Below are 25,908 nucleotides of genomic sequence, written 5' to 3' on the forward strand. Positions count from 1 at the left end.
AGGCAGGGAGCATGACCCGCTGTGGGAGGCCTCCCCACCGGGCTCTGACTCTCACCCATTGCCTTCCTCCCCCCTCTCAGATGCTCATGACTGGGGCCAGAACAGGCTGCCTTTAATGGGTGGTCTTGTCACTTGTTTACAGTCCTGAGCCTTACAAGCTCAGCAGGCTCCTCTAAGACCCCACCTGTGCAGCCATTTGGAAGCTCAGCAATCATGCCCGAGACAGCCTGGATGGAGGCTGTGACCTTAATAGATACGAGAACTGCATCTCCATCCAGCATCTCCGCTCAACCCCACCAGCTGCCGTGAGGTCTGGAGTCGAAGGGACGGCCACGCACCCAAATCTGCCCTGTGCAGATCTCTCTCCTTGCTGAGGTGGCACTGCTGCTGAGCTGTAGCGGGCCATGCCAGATCCAAACCTGGGCTAGGAGGATGACAGCAGCCGCTGATCTAGCAAGTGAGAGAGGTGAGGCAAACCTGGAGCCATGTCGGCTCCTCGGGGCAGTGGGGACTGGAAGCGTGGAGCTGGCTTTGATCAGAGGTTGAGTGGGACACTCACCATCAGCTTCAACGTCTCGCATCATTTCTGTCCTGTTCTTAGCACAACATGTCATAGATTTTGTTGCAGCCAGTTTGTCCATTGTTGAGAAAAATACGAGCCACGCTGTGGGAACATTTAGTCTAGCTGTTGATGTGGATCATGTTTAGGTTTGCTTCCAGGCTCTGTCAACAGAATAGGTTTTCCACTTCATCTTGGTGTGCCTCAGTTTCCTCAGCCATAGAAATGAGGGCAACCTTTTCTATTTGCATGAGTGGTGGGTGGGGCTGTGAGACCTTACTACAAATGCCTCCATACCTGCTTCCTTAGGTGAGAATTGTCACCATAATATGCAGATAGCCACATCTAAACCAAGCCATTCAAGTGAGATTGCCACTGATTGCCTGGGTGGCCTTGGGCACATCTCTTTGTCATTCAGCACCTCTGATTTCCCCATCCCTGAAAACACAGGTAATAATACTTTCCTGCCTCTCAGGGTGTTGGAGGATTAATTAGTTACTGTTTGAAAAAGCTTTTGAAGATGCAAAGCTTTCCATAAATATGCAGACTTACTCCTACAGATGGGGCCCAGGTAGGACTGAAGCGTGGTGTCTGTCACTCTGCACTGTGGAGTGCATAAATCTGGGGAGAGGTGAAATTTGCAAAATTAGTTCCCTGCACAGGAACTTCATTATAAGAAAGCTGAGCAGCAGCAGGCTGGAAATCAGGCAGGGCATGAGTTTTGGTTCATATGTACACACTGTTCTTTATGGCCTGGAATGGGCAGGAATCCTTAAAGGACCCAGACAAAGTTGGGAGGTCTGATTCTCTTCCACTTCCCTGCAGAAATATCTCTAGGGCAAGATAAAACACATTAGGAGATAAATCAGAGGCAGTCAGCTGGCAAAGGGTGTCTGTCCATTGCATCTGCTGGGTGCAATGTTTGCATTTGTGTTGTTTGCAAAGATTTTTCCTAGTTGTCAGCTCTGACGGGTCATGAGCCACCACAACATATATCACATTTTTCTGGTCTCAAAAAAATTATTTTTTGCTATTTCTATCTTCAGACAAATTATTGTAGAACATAGCAGGGCATTCCCACTTGCAATAGTAGAAAATGTTTCTCTTTAATTTAAGGAGATAGTGAAATACCAGCAATGTGTTAACATACCAAGAGGATAATGGGAGGAAAGACAAGAGGAAAGCAAGACCACAGTCAGAAAGCTATGGCTGGTTAGCATGCATTTAAACTATAGGAAAGTAGGAGTTCTGATCTTCTCCACAAAAATTGTAGGCCTGGCCAATACCAGCATAGTTTGGCAGGGGTGCTTTTTTCACCGTGTCTTGGACAGAAGACCAGAGAGTTTGTATCCTTCGGTAATTTCAATTTCCTGTGACCTGGCATCTACCCCTCTGATAAAAGAGGCTTGATTTGAGTGAGGAGAGAGAGGATCAGGGGATGGTGAGGCTGGTGGGGGCAGTCAAATTAGGGCTGCCAGCTATTAACCCCGGCGCTGAAGTCACGCCTGAGTCAGCAGAGTTTCGGCTTTGTCGCATTCCCATTGTGGAGGCGAGTGAGTCATCACCGGCCGATCCCTGAGAGCTCCCTTGTTTCCTGCTCCTGCTCTGAGTTGTCAGCCCAGGGAAGGAAGGAAGGATCTGATGTTCTCTCTTTCTGTGCCATCAAGTTTATTTTTGTTTTTATTGAATCTCTTCAATTTCAAGTTCCTTCATTTCGGAAATGAGGCTCTCTATGGGTTACTATATTGATCCCCTCTTCACAGCTCTTCATTAAATCCCTCCTCCTTAGCACCTGGAGAGCTCTAATAGCAAGAATATTTAGCCCTGGACCAGGGCTCCTTGAACAACATCCAAGGCAACACGGAAGTCCCAAGAAAGAGGCAAGGCAGAGAAAATGCTCATGTACATTTGGGGACTCAGCCCATCAAGATAAGGTCTCAGGACAGTCTCGGCTTAATTGGCTTCCCCCTGCTCAATGCTTCAGCTCCTTTCCCCTCCTCCACACTTGATTTTCCAGCTGTACTGTTCTTTTCTACCCTCACTTCCCCACCCACCCAATAAGCTTTGGCTCTGAACGTGGTCCCCTTTCTCAGTCTTTCCTCTTGTTTACAGGTCAGAGTTGGGAAGCAAGAAGACCCTTAGTTTTTCCTTGCTGGTAGGCAACGAGATGATTCTTGAGAGAAGGATCTTTGATTTGTTGTTCTTTGTCCACCCTTATCTTTGCCTGGCCAGCTGCCTGCAGAATTAGGATCCTGGACATTCACTGGTGCTTATCCAGAGGAATTAGTGGCTGGGGATGGGAAGAGGCGAGTGAGTGGCTGGGGATGTAATGACGATATTGGAGAGACACAAAAGGGGTGGGAAAATTTGTAAGGCTAAAATGGAGGGAGGACAAGTCAAAGCAGCATTGTAGACCAGGTTGAGAGGCAATCCTCTCCTGGCTTATGGAGACAGGTAGTGAGAGCAGAAGGGAGATGTAAGTTGCACAAGGCCAGAGGGGAAAGGAGGTGAGAGTCTTCTGAAGCCAGGCACTGGACAGGTATGAGTAAGAGCGCACAGTGGGAAAAGAGCTGTGGAAGGAGCTGGAGTAAAGTCCAGTCCAAAAGGCCTAGAGGGACGGGTTGCATCGACAGGAAGGTGAGCCAAGTACTGGTGCACATCAGGTCGAGGCAAGGGGCAGTATGGCTCGCTGCTCAGGTGTGTGGGAACTGCAGCTCTTGCCGAAGGATTAGCTGGCATGCTTGTGGGGCGGGGCAGGCAACAGGAGCTGGCTTCTCCGTGGTGACTGAGGAGCCTTTGTGCTTTGTTGCTGAGTGTGGAGTTTCATAGCTTTATTTCAGGAAGGCCTTTCCCAGTGCTGTGTCAGCTCTTTCAGGAGCCCTGCTCTGCCAGCCTTCCTGCTTTTGCCATGGGGCATGTTCCCCTCCCCTTAACTTTGAGGGGTGAAGCAAAGCAGCTGTCTGAAAGCCAGGAAAGCAGAGTGTGAAAGCCGGGAGCAAAGGCAGGCATGGTTATTCCTTTTCCACTCCTCTGGTCTGCAGCCCCTTTCCTAGAGAACTAGAAGGTTGGCCGCAGCTGGAGCTGTTTGTGAGGCTGAAGCACAGACAGCAAGAACTAGTGATCTAGTCTGGTGTTCATCTTTGCTTTTCACTGTCTGCTTGATCTGTGGCCGTTCTCGCCCTGGCATCTGTTTTTCTTTCATCTAGGACAAACATGGCCTTGGTCTTGTTTAGGGCCCTTGTGTGAATTCCAGTGGTGGCTCAAAGAATAGACTTCCCAAACCTTAACAGAGCATCAATGGATCAAGCCCTTTCGGAAAGATCTTTCATTCAAGTGGATCCTGAGGCTGCTTTGTGCTCTATTTATCTAAAGAGGAAATACTGCATAGGCAGGAGAAGGCAACCCTGATTTATCCCAATGGCATCTCCGCCATCCTGTCCTAACAGACAGCCAATGAAGGGCTGGCTAGAGACCTCACTCAATACAAGCCATTGACGGGTCCTCAGATAATAACATCTCTACTATTGCTACTATGTGCTAGTTCTGGATATGAACCAGTGACCTAGAGTAAAAGGCCCTATGTTTCCCATTCAGAAGCCAAAGCCAAGCCTGTTCTTTCTTTTTTGAGAAGGATTTGGATGAAAGCCAGATGGGCCATTGTACGCACTGCCATTTCTCATCAGCTCTCATAAAACTCCCAGCTCTCAGCTGGGGGAAGGGCTGCTTGGGCTTGCAGTTTCTCTTGGTGTGCCTGCACTGATCACTGTTATCTCAGGCCTTTCGCTTTCATGTGCAGCCATGTCACCTGGAGCTATAATCTTGCCACATCTCTTATCTCTCATCTTCTTTTTAGAGGCCCCCTCCCCTTGTGTTGGAAACTCAGTCTTCCCCCTTCTAATCCTTTTGGTGTCCAAGCTCCACGCTTAAGTGGGTCAGAACTGAATCAGTGCATGACAGGGAGACCTCCAGTGAAAGTCTGCTGCTGCAGGAGGTGCATGTTGGTGAGTCACTGGAGACCACTCCTTCATTGCAGTCGGGGTGAGGCAGTTGCTGTGCTCTTTTGGAAGAGCAGCAGAGTACTGATTTGAATGCCTGGCAATCAATACAAAGTCTCACTGGCAAGAGGAGAGGTATTAACCCTAACCTCTTGGCCCAGTACCAGCTTAGACCTTTGGTTCTTGCCACCTGAAATTCCCCTGCTGGGATTTAGGATCTTCTTTCCCATTTCCCACCCTGCCTAACACACCTGTGTCATTACTTTGGGCTGTTGGAGGCTGATTGTGTTCTGCACCATGAGGGTTGCATTGCAGACCTTGACTTCCACTTAGAAATAGGGAAGATTTGAAAGGTGAATGCAGAAGAACCAGGAGAAAAAATTATAAATGCCACCAGCTGGAAAGTTTTGAGGTCCTACTCCATCTCATTTTTCCTCTCATGGAAAGTTCTTGGAGATCTGTTCTGAAGTGTCTGTGAGTCCAGGAGTACAGGACCATGTACAGGAGGACATCATTGCCCAGAGTCAAGGGGCAGTGAAAGGGGCTGTCTCAATATCAGATAATCAGGTACTTTGTGTAGCATCTTTTGTAGGTTGAAGTGTGATGCTTTGTTTTGTCCTTTTGTAAGGTCTGGCTACTGTGACCTTCTCCATGTCCCCTTCAGTTTAGTTCTAAGAAGTGATGCAAAGACTGCTAGGACTGATTCCTCTGACATTTGCATCAGCCATGATATTGCCACACCAAAGGGCGGCTCATCACTTCTGCCAAGGGCTGTTTCAATGCCCTTGGGGTGAGATGAGTATCAGGGAAGAGGAGGGAGAGAAATTAGTGAGAGGCTCAGCAGAGGCAAGGTTGTGCAAAGCAGTGTGGAGTTCACATGGTTCTTAACAAAGAGGCATTGATTGGAGGCTTGCTGTTGTAACAGAGCTCACTAGTGCCTGGAGATCATTTCCAGAGCTTTCTATATGGGGGAGCAAGAACCAGATTTGCAAGTGTGGGAGCCTTAATGTAAGAGCACCTCCCGGGCTTTTAGGAGAGAGGCTTTTCAGGTTCAAGAGCCACCAGCTGCTACTTAGTCTGCTCCCCCTGCGTTGCCCCTCACACCCAGGGAGTTCAGACCTTCCTTCCCAGCCCACTGCCTCTGCCACAGGGCACTCTGAGTTCCACGCAGTGCCCCCAAGGCCTTGCATGACCTAGTAAATATCTGGGTTTGGGATCGTGGGGAAAGACATCAACATAAACCACTTCAGAGGCTAAGGTGGAGGACTAGGATCTCAGAGGTCTTGGCACCAGCAAGTCTTTGGCACTCAGCTGGGCCTTTTTTACTGTTTTTGGTCCTCAACAACACCGAAGAACTAATGAGTAAAACGCAACTTGGCAAGCTTCAGCCTATACAGCTAATCGTTCCTCGTGTGCTGGCTGCCCCCGGGAGGTGTCAGAGTGGATTGGTGGGCATTGGGAGATCTGGCACAGGAACTGCAAACGGCAGGATGTATCCCAAGCCTTTTCTCTGCCATACCGACCACACGCACCATTCAGCAAAGAAAAAGCAAGGCGAACCCTAGCACTGCACATGCTCACACACATCCTGCTTAACATGTTCAAGCCTCTCCAGAGGCTGATTAGTGATTTCATTTTCTCCTCCTCTCCCTGCCTTGCATGCTCATTGCCATCAATTATCTATGCATTTGCCCTGATGAATTATTGAGTGTGTAACGGGGCAAGGGAACACCCGCCGTCCCAGCTCAGTCACCTTGCAAACAAACGCTCCCCAGAGCATGACAGCAGCTAGTTTGCCCTCTGGCTTCTGATTTAGGATGGGGAGCATGGGAAACTGATTCAGCAACTCGCAGAACCCCTTTACTCCCTCTGTTCCCCTTCCTCCTCATTCCTGTTGAGGTATGGGTGCTATTGCCATGGTACGGAGCAGAGCAATGGGTACATTCTTTCTCTGGTGAGAGGCTTGGAGGAGTGGAACATAAAGACCTGTCTTGCAAAAGAGCCATGAGTTACTCAGTCACCTGGAAAGGAAACACAATTTCCGCACAGTGTTTGGGGTTTTCTGGGTTTTTGTTTTGTTTTGTTCTTTCTTCTGCTCTTTTTTTTTTTTTTTTGCCATTACCCCTGAAGCCTCTAGAAAGTTTGGAATGTGTTTTTGTTAAGGCTGCTACATGTAGGGGCCTGAATCCCAGCGTTGGCAGCACTTTGTTTTTGGCAAGCAGTCCTCAACTGGCACCGGCTTTTTCCTTAGCCAAAACTCTTACTCTTTACACCTGGGCAGAGGAGGGTTCTGCAGGACCATTCTGGGGTCTGGTTTAGGGTCAGGTTCATTAGCACCAAAGTCTGCTTTTTCTCCAGTTTGTGTCCAAGTACAATCTGCACTGATGCATGGATCCCATGGCAGAAGTAGGGTAGCTGACAGTATCTTTATTTAAGTGGCACGTCTTAGGTGCCCATCCTTGGGCAGTGATGACCTTCAGCACGGCATAGCCTCCTGCGTGCCGTCCTCCTCATCTGCACTCCTTGCTCAGGAGAGGCCAGGCTGTCCTCCCAGATGCCGTGCAAGGGCAACTCCAAGGAGAAGTTGGTGACTTTCGTCCTCCTCTCTCTGGGGTTCAGCTCATCTCTCACTTTTCTTGTACTGGGAGGAGGTGCTGGGCCATGACTTCCTGCTGTCACGAACAGGGCCTCTTTTATTGGGATGTCGAAAACCTGGTTCAAAGGGAACTGCTAAGGCCTGGGGAGGGTCAGGGAGCTTGTGTGGGAGCAGAGCCAGCTTGTGCCATCGCCCCAGCCGCTGGCAGGTTCTGCTTGGGGGCATGGGCCCTTCATGAAAGAGGTGGGGACAGGTGCTGGTGAATCCGCTCTCCTCCAGCCTCGGGAGAAAGAGGAAGTGCTGAGCACACCTACAGCCAGGCAGCCGTGAGATGGGCGGCAGGTTGTTCCCAGGGCCTTTGCTACGTGATTGCTTTTGCTCTCCGGCAAGCTCCCACACGCTTTGCGAGGCTCTAAAGACTTCAGAGCCAGACTGCTTGGCAAAGCTGTTGCTCACCTCCGCAGGTGTGGGCAATTCTGCAAGAAGCTTTCTCACCTCCAGGGTAGAAGGAGCAGCATATGCTGCAAAGCATGTTGGAGACATCCCCCCCCTCCCCATCCACCCATTCTTTCCTCAAATCCCAGCACAGCGTGATCTAAACTCAGCCCTACTCTGCACTCGGTGCCCTCATTTCATCAGGAAGGCTGTTGTGGGCCACGGGGTCCCACGGGCCACAGGCCAGACTGGTGTCAGAAATATCTTACTGCCTGGACATCCTTCTCCAGCAGTCCACTGCCTCCAGTTGGCATGGAGAAACATGGTCCAGCTGTGACTTTGTCAGAGCAGGAACATCCCTTTCCTCTGTTTTCTGGACATGCATGGCAAAAATGGCCCTTGCTACACTTGGGAAGGGGAACGTGCAACCCTGCCAGCTCAGCTGACAGCCTCTAAGGACTCGATGGCTTCGTGCATGCAGGCACATGAGGGCACCAGTGCTTTGCTGTGGCTGTAAGCAGCGCTGAAAAACATTCCTCAGCACCCAGCCGCAATGCTAGGGTGTGGGGCAAACCAGCGCTTGACTCAGGGAAGGGGGCAAGTTCACACAAAGCTCTAGAGACTGAGTTTCAGTCTTAACTGCTGATGGCTGTGGTCAGCTGATGGCGTCTCATGGCCGGGCTGGGTTGTTGAGGCTTGTCCTCAGGGTCACAGGCTTGATGCGGAGGGAAGGAGAAGGGGAGAAAGAAGAGGCGTAGATGAGATGTGGGGACTGAGATCGGGCTGACTACAGCAGGCGCAGAGTGAGGGGGCAACACGGGAGCATCCTGAGAGGACAGTAAAGGCGGTGTTTGTGGGTGAGAAGACTTTTCAGAAATACTCTGTCCCCTCAGTTAGAAGATGCTGTCCTGTTTCCCTTGCTATGCATTTTTTTTCTGTCCCAAACCTCTCTCCCTTTCATTACCCTTTCATATTCCTCACTCTTTGTACATCTTTCTTTTTTTCATTACCCCGTCTTTCCTTTACTCTCAGTCTCCCAGAATACATTCAGTTTCAGATTCTGCCAGAAGGAGTGAGCAAAACCCGCTTTTCTTGTTCTTACCACCTTGCTTCTCTATTGTATTTATCATATAAATACTGGCTGTGTAATTACCAGAGCATTATCTCCAAACATACAGATCAGGGAAAAACACAGTGGCAGCTAAAGATGAATTTCAGGGTCAGTCTAGTGGGAGACATTTTTCTCCAGCTGTCAGGGGAGGAATCAGCTGAGACAGAATAGCAGTCATGAACATCGGCCACCACTTTTCCCAAGCACTTTTCATCGTTACTCACGAGAATCAAGATGGAAACTTCCTAAATGCAGCCACTTCTGGGGTTAAAAAAAAAAAGCCACAGAAATTATCTAGATCATGCAGGTAGATTGTGCAAGGTGTATGGGTACTGCTGTAAAAATCTTCTTATATGGGAACTATTGCTGCCCTGAAATCAAGGCTGAGTCTTTGCAGCTCATTTAATTACCAATGCATTTCCAATAGGATTAAATGGATGTCTGAGTGTGCGTTAGCCTATGTTAGGATACGCTATGCTGACAAATATCAGTGCTTTCATCTGCCTCCAGATGCACATGCTCTGTATATTTACAATAACTTATTTAGTGTCACCCAAAGTTGAAAACAAAAGGAAGGAAAGTATTATTGATCCAAGCTTGTGCCTTTTGGTGATCATGAGCCCTAGACTGGCTGCAGAGCATTAGGACTGGTTGTAGTGAAGTGTGAACACCAGTTGTGGGAAGGAAGGTGTTTATGAACAGGAATGAAGCTGCAGGAGCTGCAGGTGGATGCAGATAGTAGCAGAAGGTACTGAGTGCATGTAGCCATAGACTGTTCTTGTATCAGCCATGCCAAGAAGCAGCAAATGGAATAAATAAAGGAGTTCACAGGCCTGATGTTCAAGTGCTTTTTCTCTCTTTCTCTGTCTGAGAAGTACACGTATATTCATGTCTTTCCATTTTCTTGCAGGGCTGCAAGCTCAGACTGTCTTAGTCAATGACACGGTCTCGGGGTTTATTGGGACAGATGTGGTCCTGCACTGCAGCTTCACCAATCCACTCCCCAATGTGAAGATCACGCAGGTCACATGGCAGAAAGCCACCAATGGCTCCAAGAAGAATGTGGCCATCTACAACCCTGCCATGGGAGTCTCCATCCTCTCTCCCTACAAAGAGCGGGTGACTTTCCGGAATCCTTCCTTCAAAGATGGCACCATTCAGCTCTCTCGGCTAGAGCTGGAGGATGAGGGAGTTTACATCTGCGAGTTTGCTACCTTCCCAGCTGGCAACCGGGAAAGTCAACTGAACCTCACTGTGCTGGGTAAGATACTGGACAAGCTTTGCAGTGTGAACCATTGCCTCCAGTTAAATAGATCTGGAGGAACCTGAGACTCATGTCCTGGGAACTCAGGGCAAAGGTGAATCTTGGGGGTAAATTATGATCTTTCAGGTTGACTGTAAAGAGGTGAAGGGCAGGGAACCAAGGGTAGGTGGTTCACTGAGCTTCATAGGAACGCCTCTTCCTCTTTCCAGGTCGCAGTTCCCCTATCTCTTAATGCAGGTGCAATAACAGTGACCTGTTCCCTAAGGGAGTGGTGAGTGAAAAGATAACAGAGAGATACTAAGCACAGGTAGAGCTTGTCCATGGAGCTTAGAGTTGTGACTTAACAGACCCCACCCAAGGTCTACATGATTCATTTGCTCTCCAATTTCAATTTCTAATTCTAACATAGGGCTGAAAACCTATGCCAGGAAAGAATTGACTTTCCATCTTGTATCTGTGCATCTAGGGCACCTCCACCATTCTTTCCCCAGAGTAGGTTGCTGGCAATTTGCAGCAGCTCTGGATTCACCATAAGGCCTGTCACAGGCTCAGTCTTGCTAGATGTCTTTTGAGTTGTAATATTGCTTTCCTAACCATCCTAACCATCCTTTTTGTGCCCTTTTCTTCTCCTCATCCTCCTCCTTTTTGCAATTCCTTGCAGCAAAGCCCACAAATTGGATGGAGGGCACCAAGCGGCCGCTAATCGCTAAGTCTGGCAGGACAGAAAAGATCTTGGTAGCTACCTGCACCTCCTCTAATGGGAAGCCCCCCAGCACTGTCACCTGGGACACCAAGCTCAAAGGGGAAGCGGAGTTTCAAGAGATCCGGAACAGCAATGGCACTATCACAGTGATCAGCCGGTACCGGCTGGTGCCAAGCCGGGAGGCCCATCGGCAGCAGCTCATGTGCGTGGTCAATTACCAGCTGGACCGCTTCACCGACAGCATGATCCTCAATGTGCAGTGTAAGTGAGCATGGGCAGGGCTGGAGAGTGATGCTCTGTGATCAGTTCCTGGGGTGGGTGATAAAGTCTGGCAAAAGAGGATTTTTCTGAAGGGTTGGTCTGGTGGAGGGGCTGAAGTAGAGGCTGCTCTTTTTCTGGAGAGTGAAAACTGAAGTGATCCCTTGGAATAATCATGTGCTTTCTCTTTTTCACACCTTCTTTCTCTCTCTGCCTCTGTCATGTCCCTTTGTTCCCCCCCTTTTCTCTCTCCTTCATTCACCCTCTATCACATTCCTTGTCCCGTCATCTTTCCCACCCTGCAATCTCTCTCCTTCTCCCACTCCTGCCCCCTCATCTCTTCCTGTTTCATTTTCTTCCCCTTTCTTTTCCATAACTCTTCCCTCTGCTTTTCCATCCTGCTTTTCTATCTTTTTCATCCCCCTGCAGATGAGCCAGAAGTCACTATTGAGGGCTTTGATGGTAACTGGTTTCTCAACCGGAAGGATGTGAAGCTGATATGCAAATCTGATGCCAACCCCCCAGCTCATACCTATGAATGGAAGCTGTAAGTGCCTACAGTGCTTCTGCTCTCAGCAGCACATATGATCTTCGAACAGGGCCAAGGAGTCTCTGTAGAAACCTCGGTCACCCTCTGGTCAATTAGGGCCCAGGCCCATTGTTGTCAGTACTGTCACTCCAAGGTAAAACCTGTACATGTGAGGGCAGAGTTGGACACTTGTAGTTGCTGGAGCTGTGCTCCTGCTGAATGCTCAGAGCTGATTCTGGTTCCCTGGCATAGCTCTGCCAGGAGGCCTTCATTGCACGGAGACTGGAACTAATTTCTTTATTTGCAAACCAGGGAAGCTGCTGTCTTCAGCCTTGGCCTTTCTGGCTCACCTCATCCTGTGCTGGCCATCCTCTGAAGCTGAGCTTGTCTGATCCAAACCAAGGCTTGCTGCCCTGCCAGCCCTCCCTGATGGGCTTTATCAGAAGTTTCACTCCCAGCTGACAGAGCTGGGACTAGCATTTTGGTTGAGCCACCTCAGCTTGCGATGGACAGAAGTTATTCCCTGTCTTTCAGCTGGGTCTTCCCCCAGCATCTTCCAGTTCAGACTCAGGAGGGAAGGGCAGTGGTTAAGGATCATACACACTCCCTCTCCACTGGACTGGGATGGAGCTTGCTACCAGCACAGTGCAGCCTCAGTACCCAGGATAACTTCCTATTCTCACTTCACTGGAGTAGTATTCTGCCCTGGTGATGTGAAGCAGTTGAGATATGACAAGGTGAATAATTTGCCCAGCACCTCTAAGTGCTTCAGTAGCACAGCTGGAAAAGAACCCAGGATTTCCCTTCCTTAAAGGGGCACAAATAGCACAAAATTAATCTGCGTGTGAAAAAATCTTTCTCTGGAATCAGCCCCAGGTCTAAGCAGAAGCACTCATCCCCATGCCACTGACATTAAACAGAAGCAGTTCCTTGTCCTCCAGGGTTTCAACTTTTGGCTGAACACACTAAAGGGACTGAAAAGTGAGCAAGGGGTGTCTGGGGAGTCGGATGAGAATTGATGCAACCTGATGTGGTTCTCCTTCTCTCTCTTTCTTTTCTATAAGCACTCATGTAGCTGTAAAAAAGAAAGATCAAATGGATCCTTTCTTCTTTTCAGCTGGCATTTGTCATCAGGAAAGAGGCTCTCAAAATGGCTTTGCAAGCAGCTAGGCATATTCTCTCTCCCTTCATTTACCAGATCAAACTGCTCACAGTGAAAGACTGGAGAGGATTGTCTTTTTTCTACTTCTTGTCCCCAGCTCTCTCCCTCTGTTGGTTCTGCCAGTTTGACTTAAACTCCGAGATGGCTCTCTGGGTTCCTCACAACACTGCCTGCCAGGAAAGCGTTAGAGTCAAAGGTGCCCTTTGTGGCACCCAAGCCAGAAGAGATCCCAGTTTAGGCTATCTCTGTGTAGCAGGGCTGTCGAACTGAGCTGAAGCGAGCCTTATGAGATGGAGCTGGGGTCAGGAGGCAGGCTTTCACTCTGCTTTTGGACAGGTAATTTCATCCCTTTGTTCTGCTGCTGCTCACATGTGGAGCTGGAGTCTGAATGCTTGCTGGGTGCCTAGGCATCGGGCTCTCCGTGGCAGGAGCTCAATCGCTGTGAACGGACACAGCCACAAGCAGCTCCTGATCTCTGTTGGGACAGTCTGCTCTTGCTGTGATAGTGATACTGAAGGCAGGCTGAGAGCTGAAGCACAGGGTAACCTGGTGCCAAATGTCTCAGCCGGATGATGTTTCTGTAGCCCAGGGCAAGAAAAAGGGTTAGTTACCAACTAGGCTGAAATACAGCAGGGGATGCAGGTGTCAGGGCTGAGCATGGCACTGCATGACTGAGTATGACGTCTCATTTGCACACCTGGTTCACACACTGTGCTGGTAATAAATTCAACTCTGGCAGAAACGATTTTTGGGAACAGCACATATTTGAGCCAGGGAATGAGTCGGTCCCTACATGCTCTTGTGATTGATGATTTTGTTGTTTTCCTACGGATTCTCTGTGAGCTGCGTGTATGTCTATTTGTCTGTCTTTAGCCTGCAAGGGTTTCTTGACTTCCAGCTAAGAGGCTAGGAGCATCAATAATTTGCTTTGAGAACGAACTGTGGGAAGAAAAATGGAGAAAGCACGAAATTAAAGAGTATGCGTTTCTAAGTCCAACAGCGCTTCAGTCTGATTCCTGAGCCTCTCCCTTTTTGCACACTTGGTGGGTCAGTTAGGACCAAGTATAGGATTATTGACTTGACAGAGGAAAACATGTAGCGCAGCTGAAGGTAAGGAGAATAGAGATGGAAGAAGAGGAAAGTAGAGAGTGAGGGAGAGCAAGTAGATTAAGGGTAATAGAGGTGGAAGGAGATGGGGAAGAAAAAACTGAGGCACAGAGTTGTCTCTTGGTTCTTTCAGCCCAGACTCCTGCTCTCCTATTCTTGGCCCCAGGCTGCCTGTGAGCAGGGCTCTGCGAGGAAGAGGCAGACCAAGCAGATGGGATGAAAGCCTGATAAATAATGGTACTGCATCCAGTCACCTAGGCATGCAGCGTTTGTGTGTGTGGGGGGAAGTAAGAAGTGGGAATAAGGTCCATGGCCATCTCCTTCCTTCCCACAGTGCCACTTTGGTAACATCGAACAGATTCCTCATTTCTTTGGCTGGAGAGCCAGAGAAATAACCACGAGCATCTTTGGTTCATCCATGTACACATACGTGCCTTTTCCCCTTCCTGAGGGTCAGGAAGCAATTAGTACTGCTACTGTTTTGCTCTTGCCTGGAACGTAAAAACCAGTCATGCTTTCCTCTCCTCTCATTTGGATGGTGATGAGCAACAGTCAGGGGAGCTGTTAGAGGAAGCAATAGCCATCTTTAGCATCCCGCAGCACAGTTTTAGATGTGCCCTTTTTTTTGTAGATTCTGAGCCCTAGTTCACCCATAGGCAGAGGACCAACATTAGGCTATTCTGTTTTTCCATCAGCTTTGGGATCATTGGCTCGATGGAGCTGGGAAGAACTAATGTGTTTGCTATACATATGTGCCTATTTGTATATGTAGACATGCAAAATATGTGCATGTGCGTTTAGGCACTTCTTTACAAACTTAATTATAACCCCATTATTCCCTTTTGTTTCTTACAAATTACTGACAATATGTGCACATTTTTGTTGTGAGGAGGGGAAAGAATTACTTGAGTAATTTTTAATTGCCCAAGAGAAGTAATTAGTTTACTTCGCTTCAGTAATTAAGAATAACCAGGCCATGTGTGTCTTTTCCTAATGCACAGGGTTTTAAAATTTTTTTTCTGCCTTTGTTCATCTGTTCTTTGTATCTTTAGACTTAGTTTTGCATTTTCCCAGTTTCACACTTACCTGGCCCACTTACATGGGCAGTTCATAGATGGCAGGGCTCTGAATCAGCACCACTTTACTAGAGCTTGAGTTGCAATTAACACTGGTTGATCAGCTGCCCAGGAGAGTTACATGGACAGGAAATTGGAGTAAAGCAGATTGGTGTCTCATTCCTGTGTTTTCCATCAAATGGAAAGTCAGGGATGGAGGAACACTCTGAAGATGAGCCTGCTCAAGGTGAGCCACCTGAAACAAGGGAGTGACCTAGCCATCTTGCCCTAAGCTTGTACCTACTCGAGGATTGTGCTGGAAAATGAACCACTTTAAGGCTCTGAGTCTATTTTCTGGCTAGGGGAGAATATAGACTGAAAGTGCTCCACATCCCGTTAGACAAGTCCAAGGGGCGATATGTGACCCAAATGTGTCCAATCTCCCTTGTAATCACAGAGCAAGGGGGAAAAAAAAGAATCCATGTAAAGAACCTGATTCTCATCATGCAATGGATTTACCCTGGAGACACTGTACTGACTCTTTCCTGTAATGCTGCTGTCTGATGTTTCAAGGCTGACTACATTAATGGGTATTTTCCAGCTAGCACCACCGGGTTCTGGACTTGCCCAAGGGCAAGCACAGAACCAGCATGTCCATGTCACCTCTGCAATACTGCTTGACCCTACTGAGTATGATCTCAGAGGTCAACCATGATCTTTGTTTTCCCTAGGCCAAATGGGACTCTGCCAGGAAGCGTGGAAATCCAGAACAACACTATCTACTTTAAAGGGCCTGTGTCCTACAGCGTGGCTGGCACCTACATCTGTGAAGCGTCCAATGCCATCGGTACACGGTCAGGCTTGGTGGAAGTCAATGTTACAGGTAGGAAAACACTTGGTGTGCTTTGAAAGACAGAAGAGGAGGAGGAGGTGGGGAGAGGACAGTGTGGGCGGCTGACAACTATCAGTCAGTTACATCTCCTTAATGTCTGTCTTAACCACCAGCGTCTCCTTCTAGGGGTGGGGAGTTTCAGGAGGCAAAGGGAGCAGTGAAGTTCTTTGCTTTGCACTGGTTTGGCTTGTATTTTTTTCTCCTTCCTCTTGTTGTCTTTTCCTTTCTTACACCGAGATACATTCAGTTTGTTCCCGCCTTGTCTTCTGCTTTGGATTCAGAGAGATCATTGGATGTGTTAAAAGCAAAGACGTGTCAGAGAGATATTTGTTAGGAGGCAGAAGAAGGAGTGGGATGAGGATATAGACTGCCACTGAGGCAATAAAGCATGAGATGGATGAGTCATTTGTTCAGGGTGATATTTGGTGTTTCTGATGTTCGGCAATCCTCATAATTTTTCATTTGGGCTCCTTCCAATGCCACGTTGGTCTGTGCACTTGCTCACCTGGCTGCCGCAGATTACCGAGAGACTGTGAGCACTTGAGTAGCTTTGTCTGGGCTCCAGAAAGGAATAACATCACAGGATGCAGACAATGGGAAGTGATGCTATGTGATGTCATATGGGACAGAAGGAATTTGACAACCTGCAAATCAGTGTAGCCACAGGAGTGAGGAAAAGACATGTGGATATGCTTAGGTAGTGTCAGGGAGAGAAAGTGGCATCAAGAAATAGGTTAAAGAGAAGAAATAACATATGGCAATAGCCTGATTTCAGAGAGACAAAGTAATATTGTGAGGCATCACCAAATGGGAAAAGTGGCTGTTGGTGCTTTGAGAGCAGAGAAGGAAAGTTTATCCCATTCCTTTGGGGTAAAAGGAGCAATTCGTTTTATCAGTGGGTTAATGACAGGCAGTGACCAGCAGCTCTGGGTCTCTCGAGAGACATGGAAGTACCTCTTACAGTAGTGAGTTGGAACACTGCCACACTGCAATGAGCTCTAGGCTCTCGGGGGGACAGAGGACAGTGACCATCTGATGAAGCCACGCTGCCTGCCTGGGAAACATGCCTGGCAGCTGGGGCGACTTCCCCTCTGGCCCCCTAGCTGGCCAGCAGCGCTGTGGGGGCTCAGCACTGGTCTCCTTTGGGTGCTGCCCCTACACTCCAGCTTGGCACCACTGCCAGGTGGTCAGGCAGGACAGACCACGGCACATGGCCACTTTTCCAGCTGGGCTTACAGCAGGGACCGCTCCCTGGGGAGAGCAGCAGGGCTGTGACTGCAGCCAGGTGAGCCGGAGAGCAGCCAGCTGCCTGCATCCTGCAAATGCCGCAGACGGCACAGGTGCTGCCAAGTTGGGTGGCAGTGAGGCGCGCGGGGGCCTCCCAAGGCATGGGAAATACGGGACAGGTTCCCAGGGTTGTTAGCTCTTCCTGATGTCCAGCCTGAGGCAAATCAGAGTGCCTGCTGTTCTGGTAGCAGGCCACCTCTGTAAGCCACCCAGTCCTTGAAGAGTTGTCTGACCTGAGAGTGATGAAACACGCTTCTCAGGGGGGCCAGGCCTCCGCTACATAAAAAAAAACCCCTTGTTTTAATAATTCATGGGATCTGAATATGTTTATCCAGCTCTCCCTAAGGACCGATTAGGCCAGTGCTGGGGAGGGCTCAGCCTCACTCAGCTATTACAGGTACATTTGTTTGGGTCTTGCAGGCAATTTAGGGATTGTCAGTAGACCATGAAACCTCTTTCAAGGGCTGCATGCAATAAATGCAGTTCAGTCTAGTGAGCAGCCAGCCTTGGGAGAAAAAAAAAACCAGAAGGCTGATGCAGAGAAAACCCTGCAGTGACTATTCCCCCTGCCGTCTCCCTGGGTACAGAATTGCCCCCTCCTGCCACCCAGCATCCTTCCTCCCAGCCACAGCCCTAGAGAAGAGGAGTACAGGGCTAGTTCAGCCCCCCCATGGGGAGGGTGATTTGTTCAGGGGGAGAAGGCTGAAAGCTTCTGTTGGAGTTATAGCGCATTAAAGAGATTGATAAGTGGAAATTTAATATTTTATTCCAGCAATCTGTTCCTATAATAGCTTCTCCTGCCTTGCAGGACCTTTGTCAGCTGCAGCCAAGCCATGTAGTGTGACATGTAACTATTTATTACAGGCGGTTGGATGACATAATAAAAGGCTATGGTTATAGACTGCATGTGTGACGCTGCGTGCCCGCACACAGGTGCAGTGCTCCTGCACAGAGAGCTGGTTACGGACATACACACATATGTGTGACCTCGATCTGCATCCTGGCATGGGATGCACTGGGATGCCCTGCTGCAGAGTCACGTGCGCATACAGGACGCAAGAGCATCAGTGCATTGGCATGTGTGAATGCACATGTGTTTATGAACACATGCTTGCCTGTGTGGGCTTGTGTACAGCAGTGCATATACATACCCTGGACCTTGTGCATGTGTGCACATACACATTTGTGTGTGTATGCAGAGGACCATTAATTCACTTGTGTACTGGCTTCAGCCAGAGGAAACACAAAGAGAAAGATGTTGAAGCACCTCTTCTTCCCATGGGCCTTCAAGCACCAGGCAAACATCAAAATTGAGGGAAAATCATGGATATTTTCACAGAGAGAATCACAAGCTGGGGGAGCAGGGAGAGCAGAGCCTTGCTGACACGGTGACCGCAATCAGCCTCTCAGCTGCAGGGCTCCCACCTGTTTCCTGAGGGCAGGAAGGGCTCTTTTCCTCCAGGATACTGCTGGCTCCCCTGTTTGCGTGGTGTATCCCCACCTGTGCACACCCTGGATTTCCAGGAGACAGGACATGATGTGCAGGTGCCCAGAGAGGGGCTGTGAGGACAGGAGGCTCTGTGCCATTCCCTGCCCAGGGCCGTGGGCAGGCGGCTTTGCAGCCCTGGACTTGGATGTGCTGCAGGCTGTGGGGGAGAGGAAAGGCTGGCAGGGGCTGACGCCCCCCCGCTTGGCTTGGCTTGCAGCAGGGAGTTATTTACATGCCACCAGTGATCTCGTCCCAGCAAGGTCACTGCAGATAGCCCGTGGGGCTCACTGGAGCTCTCTGCCGTGCAGCAGCAGGCCTTCGCTAAGGCTCAGAGTGCAAGAGAAAGTGCTTTCTGGGAAGCATTAAATCCCGAGCCCAGAGAAGGTGCACCCAAAGCCCAGCCGCTGGCCATGGCCATGCCACACTGCACCAGCAAGTGCTTCTGGCTGCTGTAGGTGGGAGGACATGGGGCCAGGGGCTAAAGAGGAGCAAGCCTAGAGGGTCCGTCTGATGCTAATCTTCCGGATGGCGAGTAGGAGCATCTGCTGCATCCTGTCAGGTGGCATCTGTGCCAACAGCCCCTGCAGGAGCAGTGCTTGATCGACAAGCAATAGGTGACCCGACAGAGAGATTAAAACCTAAGACACGGTTGGCATCCGGCCTAAAAGCCGTCACACTCTGAAATGCCAATGGCAGCTGCTAAACTTCTGGATTAGTTGCCAGTGGTTTTTCCGCCCCCACCGCCTCCACTCCCTCCGGCTGCGCTCTGCGTGAGGAGAGCAGAAATCCCTGGTAGGAAGAGGAAAGGCAGGATCCCTTGAAGCCGGAAATGTGCATGCTTAGGTGCAAGGGCTGTTGTGGAGGAAAAAGGACAGCAGTGTTGTGGGCTCCTCGAATTGCAGCCCTGTTTGGGCTGAGGCAGATCCAGAGGTATCTCTTCATCCTCACTCGTGTATGTGTCTGTAACACAGCGGGTCAAAGTCCTGGGATAATTTGGCATGGACTGTACTGGCAGGGAAAGTTTGCCATCAGCAGTCTGTCTCTTAAAAAAAACCCACATGATCACCACTGTATTTGCTGAGGCCATCTGGGAACTGGGAAGCTCCATGAACCCGTTGGAATTCAGGTTCCTGCTCCTCCCTGGAGCTGCTGCTCGGCCTGGCTAGAGCCAGCCAAAGGCTCCCCTGCTTCCCATTGCAGCAGGTGTTTGATTTTACAGTGGCAGAAGGAAATCCATGGCCTTCCTCTGGATGAGCTTTATGGAAGGAGCGGCTTGGGCTGACACATGTCCAGAAGGAAATTTCTCATGGAGTTTGACATTTTCCTCAATGTCCGTGGCTGCAGTGAGAATCTCAGCTGCTGATGGATTTTTCCTTGGCCCTTATGATTGAAGGGAAAGAGATGGAAATGTGACTTCAAGAAAAAATGTGTTCACAGGAAGGTAGTATCTTTTAAAATATCTAAGCACTGTGATGAGCAGAAGGGTTTTTGAAAGCTAGTTTCCTGTGGATCTGCATATCATAGAATTATTTGGTGTCTAAAAATGTGCTTTTTCTGATCTGGGCCTTTCCTGCCCTTGGGAGCAGCCTCTTCTCCCTGTGGTTTCTCTGATGTCTAATGAGGTTTAGCTCCCACCTCTGCCAGGGATCCCACTCCAGCTCTCTCAAAGAGCTTTGTGATACGGATAATTTTGGCCCATTCTTCTGTCAGATAGCACTGAAATTGGCCAGCAGGTTCAAAAGCATTAGATAAGGGATTGATGGACAGGCAGGATGATTTGCATATGTCTCATTTTTATTGGAAACCAGTCATTATAAGAAAAATGTGGTTTTTAAAACATGTGGTTTTGGAGCCACTGTTGTGATGGGGAAGGCCTGTCTCTGCAGTCACAGCACTACTGTGCCCCAGGTGCTGCAGGGAGAAGGCAGGAGCCGGGGCAGGGAGATGCTCGAGCCCTCCGCCTTGCATGTGGGGATCAAAGAGAATCTGTGGGCTCGGCCGGGTGCCTGAGCAAAGCCCAGGGTGACCCGCCATCTCCCTGTGCTCCCAGCTGCCACCCCAGAGGTCCGGCTCCTGGCACGGGGACAGGAAGCTGGGCTGAATGCAACAGCTGGCAGAGCCGGGCAGCGGGCAGATAGTGTTGCTGCTTTAATTCCTATTCATACAGCACTCCCTGTTTTTATGAGGGCTGGGAGGTAGCAGGAGAGGGGGGGAAGGCTTTTTATGCTGGCATTAAAGCCTAGCTTGTTCCCCCTCCCTCCACTCTGCTGTCTCCTGTTTCTCCAGTCCGCTTTTCACAGTGGCTTTAATTCTCTCCAGACTCTTCCTAATGGATTTTTCACATGGGGCCCCCAGCACGCTCAGGCATCGCACCAGTTTCCAGAAATTTCACGCACCCCCTTGAACACAAAAAGGGGATCCTTTTCCCACACTTTCCCCTCTCTCTCAGGGCTGTAGTTCTGCTCTCTTTTGCACCCCAGGCACGGAACGCAGCAGGCAGAGGGGTAAATCCCCCTTTGTGGGGCTGACAGCAGCGGGTGCATGCAGAACAACACCCGCCGAGAGCCGGACCTGTTCCCGAGTCCCGAAGGGGACCTTGTGGCAAGGCCGGGGCAGAGCCCAAGCCAGGGATTCCCCCCTTGCTCAGCCTGGGCTTGCGGCTCGCTGCAGCCCAGAGGCCACGGAGAGGGGCTGCGGCAGTGCCCACCCGTGCTGCGGCGCCAGCGGCGGTCTGTACCGCCATCCAGCGGCAGTGTCACGCGTGGGCCCTCCCTGCTGCGGAGCAGCCTGTCCTCCTGCGGTCCGGGTCACTCGTCCCTCCTTTCGATCCGTCCCCCTCTACTCCCCACCCGGGGCTTAGCCACATCCCCCCACTGCATCCCCACAGCCGCTCGCTTTTCCAGGCTCCGAAGGAGTGCGGTGGGTGGACCAGGCAAGGAGGGAGCTGTGTGGGTAGGAAGGGGATCATTTCGGCTGCTGGCTTGCCATCTTCCCCTCTTTCTTCCCCTTCTCTTCCCATAGTTCGTTTTTGTTTTCTCTGGCATGGGAACTGGGCCACTGCGAGGAGGATGGGGATGGGATCCGAGTAGAAAATAGTTCCTTCCCTGAACAACGTGTGAAATCCAAGACAGCAGCATGTTCGTTTTCATGTCCACGGCGTTGGCAGTGGCGGGGGGGTGGCATGTAGGCGAGTGCTATCTCAGGGGCGGACAGCACAAAGGGCAGGGCAAAAAAATAGATATGAGAAAGGTAGAAAAACATTCCCCCTTTCACTTCATGCGTCCAACCTGGGCTGGTTAATGAGGCTTTTAATAGAAAAGTGGGCCAAGCTGCTTTTGATATCGTGCACAGACTTCCCCTCTCAGATTGTCTGTTTTCCAGACTGGGAGGCAAAGGGGATCAGTACGGCTTTAGGGACCCTGCACCCGGCATGCACACCGTAAGTGGGGTGGGGACCCACAGGGTGGGGTATTGGGTCCCACAGTTCCATGCACAATATCAGCCTTGCTCTGGGGAAAAGCAAGGAAGGAAGAGGTTTCAGATCAGAGCTGTGGATGGGGGAAAATAAAAGACATAACCCCTGGGGTCTGAGCCAGCTTGGTGGGCTTTCCCTGCACAGACTTAACCTCCAGGTGCACCCCTGCTTTGTGCACAGTTTTGGGAATTGGGCTCCACAAGGTTGCAGAGGCTGTGATGGCAAGGAGCAGGCCTGGGGAGGTGGCATGAGCAGGGGTGGCAAGAGCTGTGTGGATGCTTGTCTGGCTGAAGCTGAGCCCTCAGCAGCCAAGACTACCAGGGGATGGATGTGACATTTCTTGCTGTCTCTGCAGAGAGGTTTTGCATTAACTAACTGGCTGTGACAAGCCTTCTGTTGATGCAACATGTGGTTTTGGCTTAGCAGAACCCAATCTGAGCTCCTTTTGCTGAAATACATGCCCTCACTCCTGCTCTGAAGGCTGTCTTTGGAAAGATATGCTGGCTTCTGCCTGCACAGTGTCTTGCTCCTCATTCTTGCTGCAGCAGGGAGCCCCTCCATCTGCCTGTCCCCAGCCCGTTCTGCCCAGTGTGCTGCTCTGTGTGTGGTTTCAGGCTCGTGAGGCTTTGCTCAAGGCAAGTCAGCACTGCAGAAACCAAGATGCTGTTGTTGGGATGATGTCTCAGGAAAGGCAGGAATGAAGCAGCCCTCAGGCACAAGCAAAACGTTTATGCCGCAAGGATCAGGACAGCAATTGCTTGAATTCAATACCCTTGCCCAAAATCTGCAGCTGTTTCAGGAACTGCCTCTACCCAGGAGAAGCTCTTGCCTCCCCTCTTCCTTAGCGGCTGGGCTAAGCTGCCTGCTCAGCCTCTGCTTGTTTCAGGGATTCATGCCCTAACGTAGAAGCTTGGCTGCCAGAAGCAGGCAGTCCCGCAGGCATCTAAAAGGGGGCAGGAATCAGATTCTGCCTCATACCCCTTTTGAATTTGCTGCTTTTGAGCCCGTTCTTCCCCATCACCCCATCCTGGCTGCTCATCTGGGAGACCACGCTGAGATTGCTGGTTGGGCTGTGCCTCTCCTTGGCTGCCGGGGTAAAAAGTGATGGCTAGGAGGCTCCAGAGCAGCAATAACAGCTTGCAGCTATGAGCAGGGCTGGCAGACAAGCCTTGGGGGTGGAAAAAACAGTGCAAGGAATCGGAGCATGGTATGCAAGGGCAAGGCTGCCAGGGAGCATTAACCAGGCGCTTGGTGTCTGAATTGAGAGGCAGGTGAAGGACTGGGACAGCCATGTGGTGCTTAGTGCCTCATGCACATGGATGCTCAACAGGCAGTTTGTGAAAGCTGGCTTTGGCCAGGGGCTGTAACTGTGCCCAGGGAGGGTAACAAAAGTTGATTTAAGTCCTCGATCAAACTTTAGCTGTGCCAAAGTGTAGGTGTTGAACTGCATTAAAGAGGAGAGAGCTGCTTTCTCATCTTTTCTTTTTCTCTTTTGAGTTAGTCATTTTTTAAAATAGGTCAGGGTAACTGTAGGAACAAGATTAGCATGAGTAGTGGCACTACACTGGCCACAGCAGAAGAAAAAGAAAGAGTGGGAGGTCTGTGTCCCCGTGCTGCAGAGCACAGCCAGGTCTCGGGAGCCAGCCGTGACCATGAGCAGCACTGTGCAGCCATAGATCGCTTGTGGGGTGGCTGGGAGGGGAGATCACAAGGTGCTGCTGCCTTCTGGCCCGACCTAGACTGGTTGGGGTCAGGCTGGGCTGGGATGCTGAGGACGGGGATGCAAAGCTGGTAGGTCCAGCATGGCATCTATGGGATCAGTCATGGCAGCTTGGTGCCCACCGTTGGATGGGATTTGGGTCTTGCTCCCCAGCAGGAGCACCCTGGGGCTGTCAGTATGCTCTGGTAAACTGGACCTGAAATGTCACTCAGTAAGACAGAAGGCGTCTGGACTCAAGGCACTGGGCTTGTGCGATCTGAGCACGTCTGGAGAAACCAGGTGGGGTGGGGAGGGAAACACTGCTTCCAGCCTGCTGGGCTCCTGCATGAGGCTTGGCAAGCTTGGCACAGCACGCTGCGTTCCCCTTGCTAAGGCAGAGCTCCCGTGCGCTGACCCCGTAAGGATGCATCCTTTTCCCCTTTCCCTAGTTTTTCCCTTCCCTGTTCCTTACCCTCATCTTCCCACCCCCTCACCCCTCAAAAATGGCAATGAAAGCATGGAGGGAGGGCGCGTTTCCGCATGGTTTGACATTGTTCCCCCTTCCATCTGTCTTTTCCTACCCAGAATTTCCCTACACCCCGTCTCCAATCGATGATCGCAAATCCATGGTGCAGCCGAACATCCCCACACCGGTGATTGGGGGCATAGTGGGAGGAGTCTCGCTGGTCCTGGTGGTGGCCGTGGTGCTTTTTGTGGTACTCCGGCGCCGGCGTCACACCTTCAAGGGTGACTACAGCACAAAGAAGCACGTGTATGGCAATGGCTACAGCAAGGCTGGCATCCCACAGCATCACCCTCCCATGGCCCAAAACCTCCAGTATCCCGACGATTCAGATGACGAGAAGAAGCCAGGCCCGCTGGGCGGTAGCACCTACGAAGATGAGGACGAGGATGCAGGAGGCGAGCGCAAGCTCGGTGGCCCCAACAAATACGAAGAGGATGCTAAGCGGCCTTACTTCACAGTAGACGAGGGGGAGGCGCACCCCGAACCTTACGACGAAAGGACACTCGGCTTCCAGTACGATCCCGAGCAGCTCGACATAGCGGAGAACATGGTCTCACAGAATGACGGATCTTTTATTTCCAAAAAGGAGTGGTACGTGTAGCTCGGCACCCCATTGCTACACACACACACACACACGCGCGCGTACACACGAGTGATGCCCTCCCACTCTCCCTGCATCCCTGCGGAGCGGAGCCGAGCAGAGCCGAGCGTGCCACGGCCGCTTGCACACACACACTGCACGCATGCTCACCCCCCGGCTCACACACCCACGCCCCGGCCAGGCCTGAGCGCTCGGCAGAGACTTTGGACACTTCCAGCGCTGGCAGGAAGGGCAGTCTGGGGCGAGTGGGGAGGGAGGGCAGCTTTGCTTACAGATCATTTTTGGGGCGTATGGGAGGTGGGAGGTTGGGTAATTATTTTCTCGGTTTTGGTTTTGCTTTTTAATTTCTCTTGATGACTTTTGTCCCCTTCTGTGGTGTTTGTATTGGTCGGTGGCTTAGGTGTTACTATTTGCTTTAACGACTGTTGCCCAGCCTGTATATTACACTCTGTTTGTGTCTTCATGTCTCAGAGTGCCCTTCAGCCCCACTTCCCTCCCCGAGGTTCCTCCTCCCACTTCCGCACCCCTGAAACACTGGAATTTGTTTGTATGTTGTCCTCTTTGGTTTTTTTAACCTTGGGAGGGGGTCAAGTGGGCTGTCAGTAGAAGGACAGAGGCCAAGAAAGCTTATGGCGATGGAAACATAGGTGCCATTATCAGGTGAACTGATTTTTTTTTTCTAATAACTTTCTTTTCAGCGGGGTCTGGGTTGCATTCCCATTGCCCACTGCACGCCTTGGGAGATCCACTCCCAGTCTTTAATGAGTCAATAAAAGGAAAACTAGGAGAGAGGGAGCAGAAAAAGCCCTAGAACAAACCCCAGGTGCATGGGCTGATAGCAGGGCAGGGAAACGGAACTGCCGTTTTCCTCCTACAATTTATTATTTCCTGGGTTTTCATTTTCTGTCTTTGTTTGAGTGTTCTTTTAAAAGAAAGAAAAGGAGTATTTATTGCTGACATTTTTTCCCCTGTGATGGTTCAGAGAAATACTGGCTCTTTTTGTTCTTGTTGCTGTTGTTGTTGCTAGTATTAGCCACAGAGCAGTTAACTGGCACAATGGTTGCGTGAAGCGCATTGTGCACGCACCTTGCTGCCATTGCTTGGGGAAGGGGACAAACTGATAACGCCTCGCTTTCCCACCAGCTCACTGCCTTCAGCTCTGGTC

The 25,908-nt window shown here is 50.5% G+C and overlaps 1 protein-coding gene across 1 annotated transcript in view; it reads left to right on the forward strand.

Annotated features, from left to right (window-relative positions):
- The window catches only part of LOC104479584 (nectin-1-like), a 62,806-nt gene extending 37,596 nt beyond the window's left edge, over positions 1-25,210 (forward strand). The window contains exons 2-6 of the mRNA XM_086766276.1: positions 9,607-9,957; positions 10,622-10,924; positions 11,351-11,468; positions 15,506-15,657; positions 24,202-25,210. Coding sequence (XP_086622402.1) covers positions 9,607-9,957; positions 10,622-10,924; positions 11,351-11,468; positions 15,506-15,657; positions 24,202-24,743 — 1,466 coding nt within the window. The 3' untranslated portion in view covers positions 24,744-25,210. The remainder of the gene's footprint in view (positions 1-9,606; positions 9,958-10,621; positions 10,925-11,350; positions 11,469-15,505; positions 15,658-24,201) is intronic.
- Positions 25,211-25,908: the final 698 nt, after the last annotated feature.

The sequence above is a fragment of the Chlamydotis macqueenii genome, chromosome 24, assembly GCF_036417535.1.
Source record: "Chlamydotis macqueenii isolate bChlMac1 chromosome 24, bChlMac1.mat, whole genome shotgun sequence".
NCBI classification, from domain to species: domain Eukaryota; kingdom Metazoa; phylum Chordata; class Aves; order Otidiformes; family Otididae; genus Chlamydotis; species Chlamydotis macqueenii.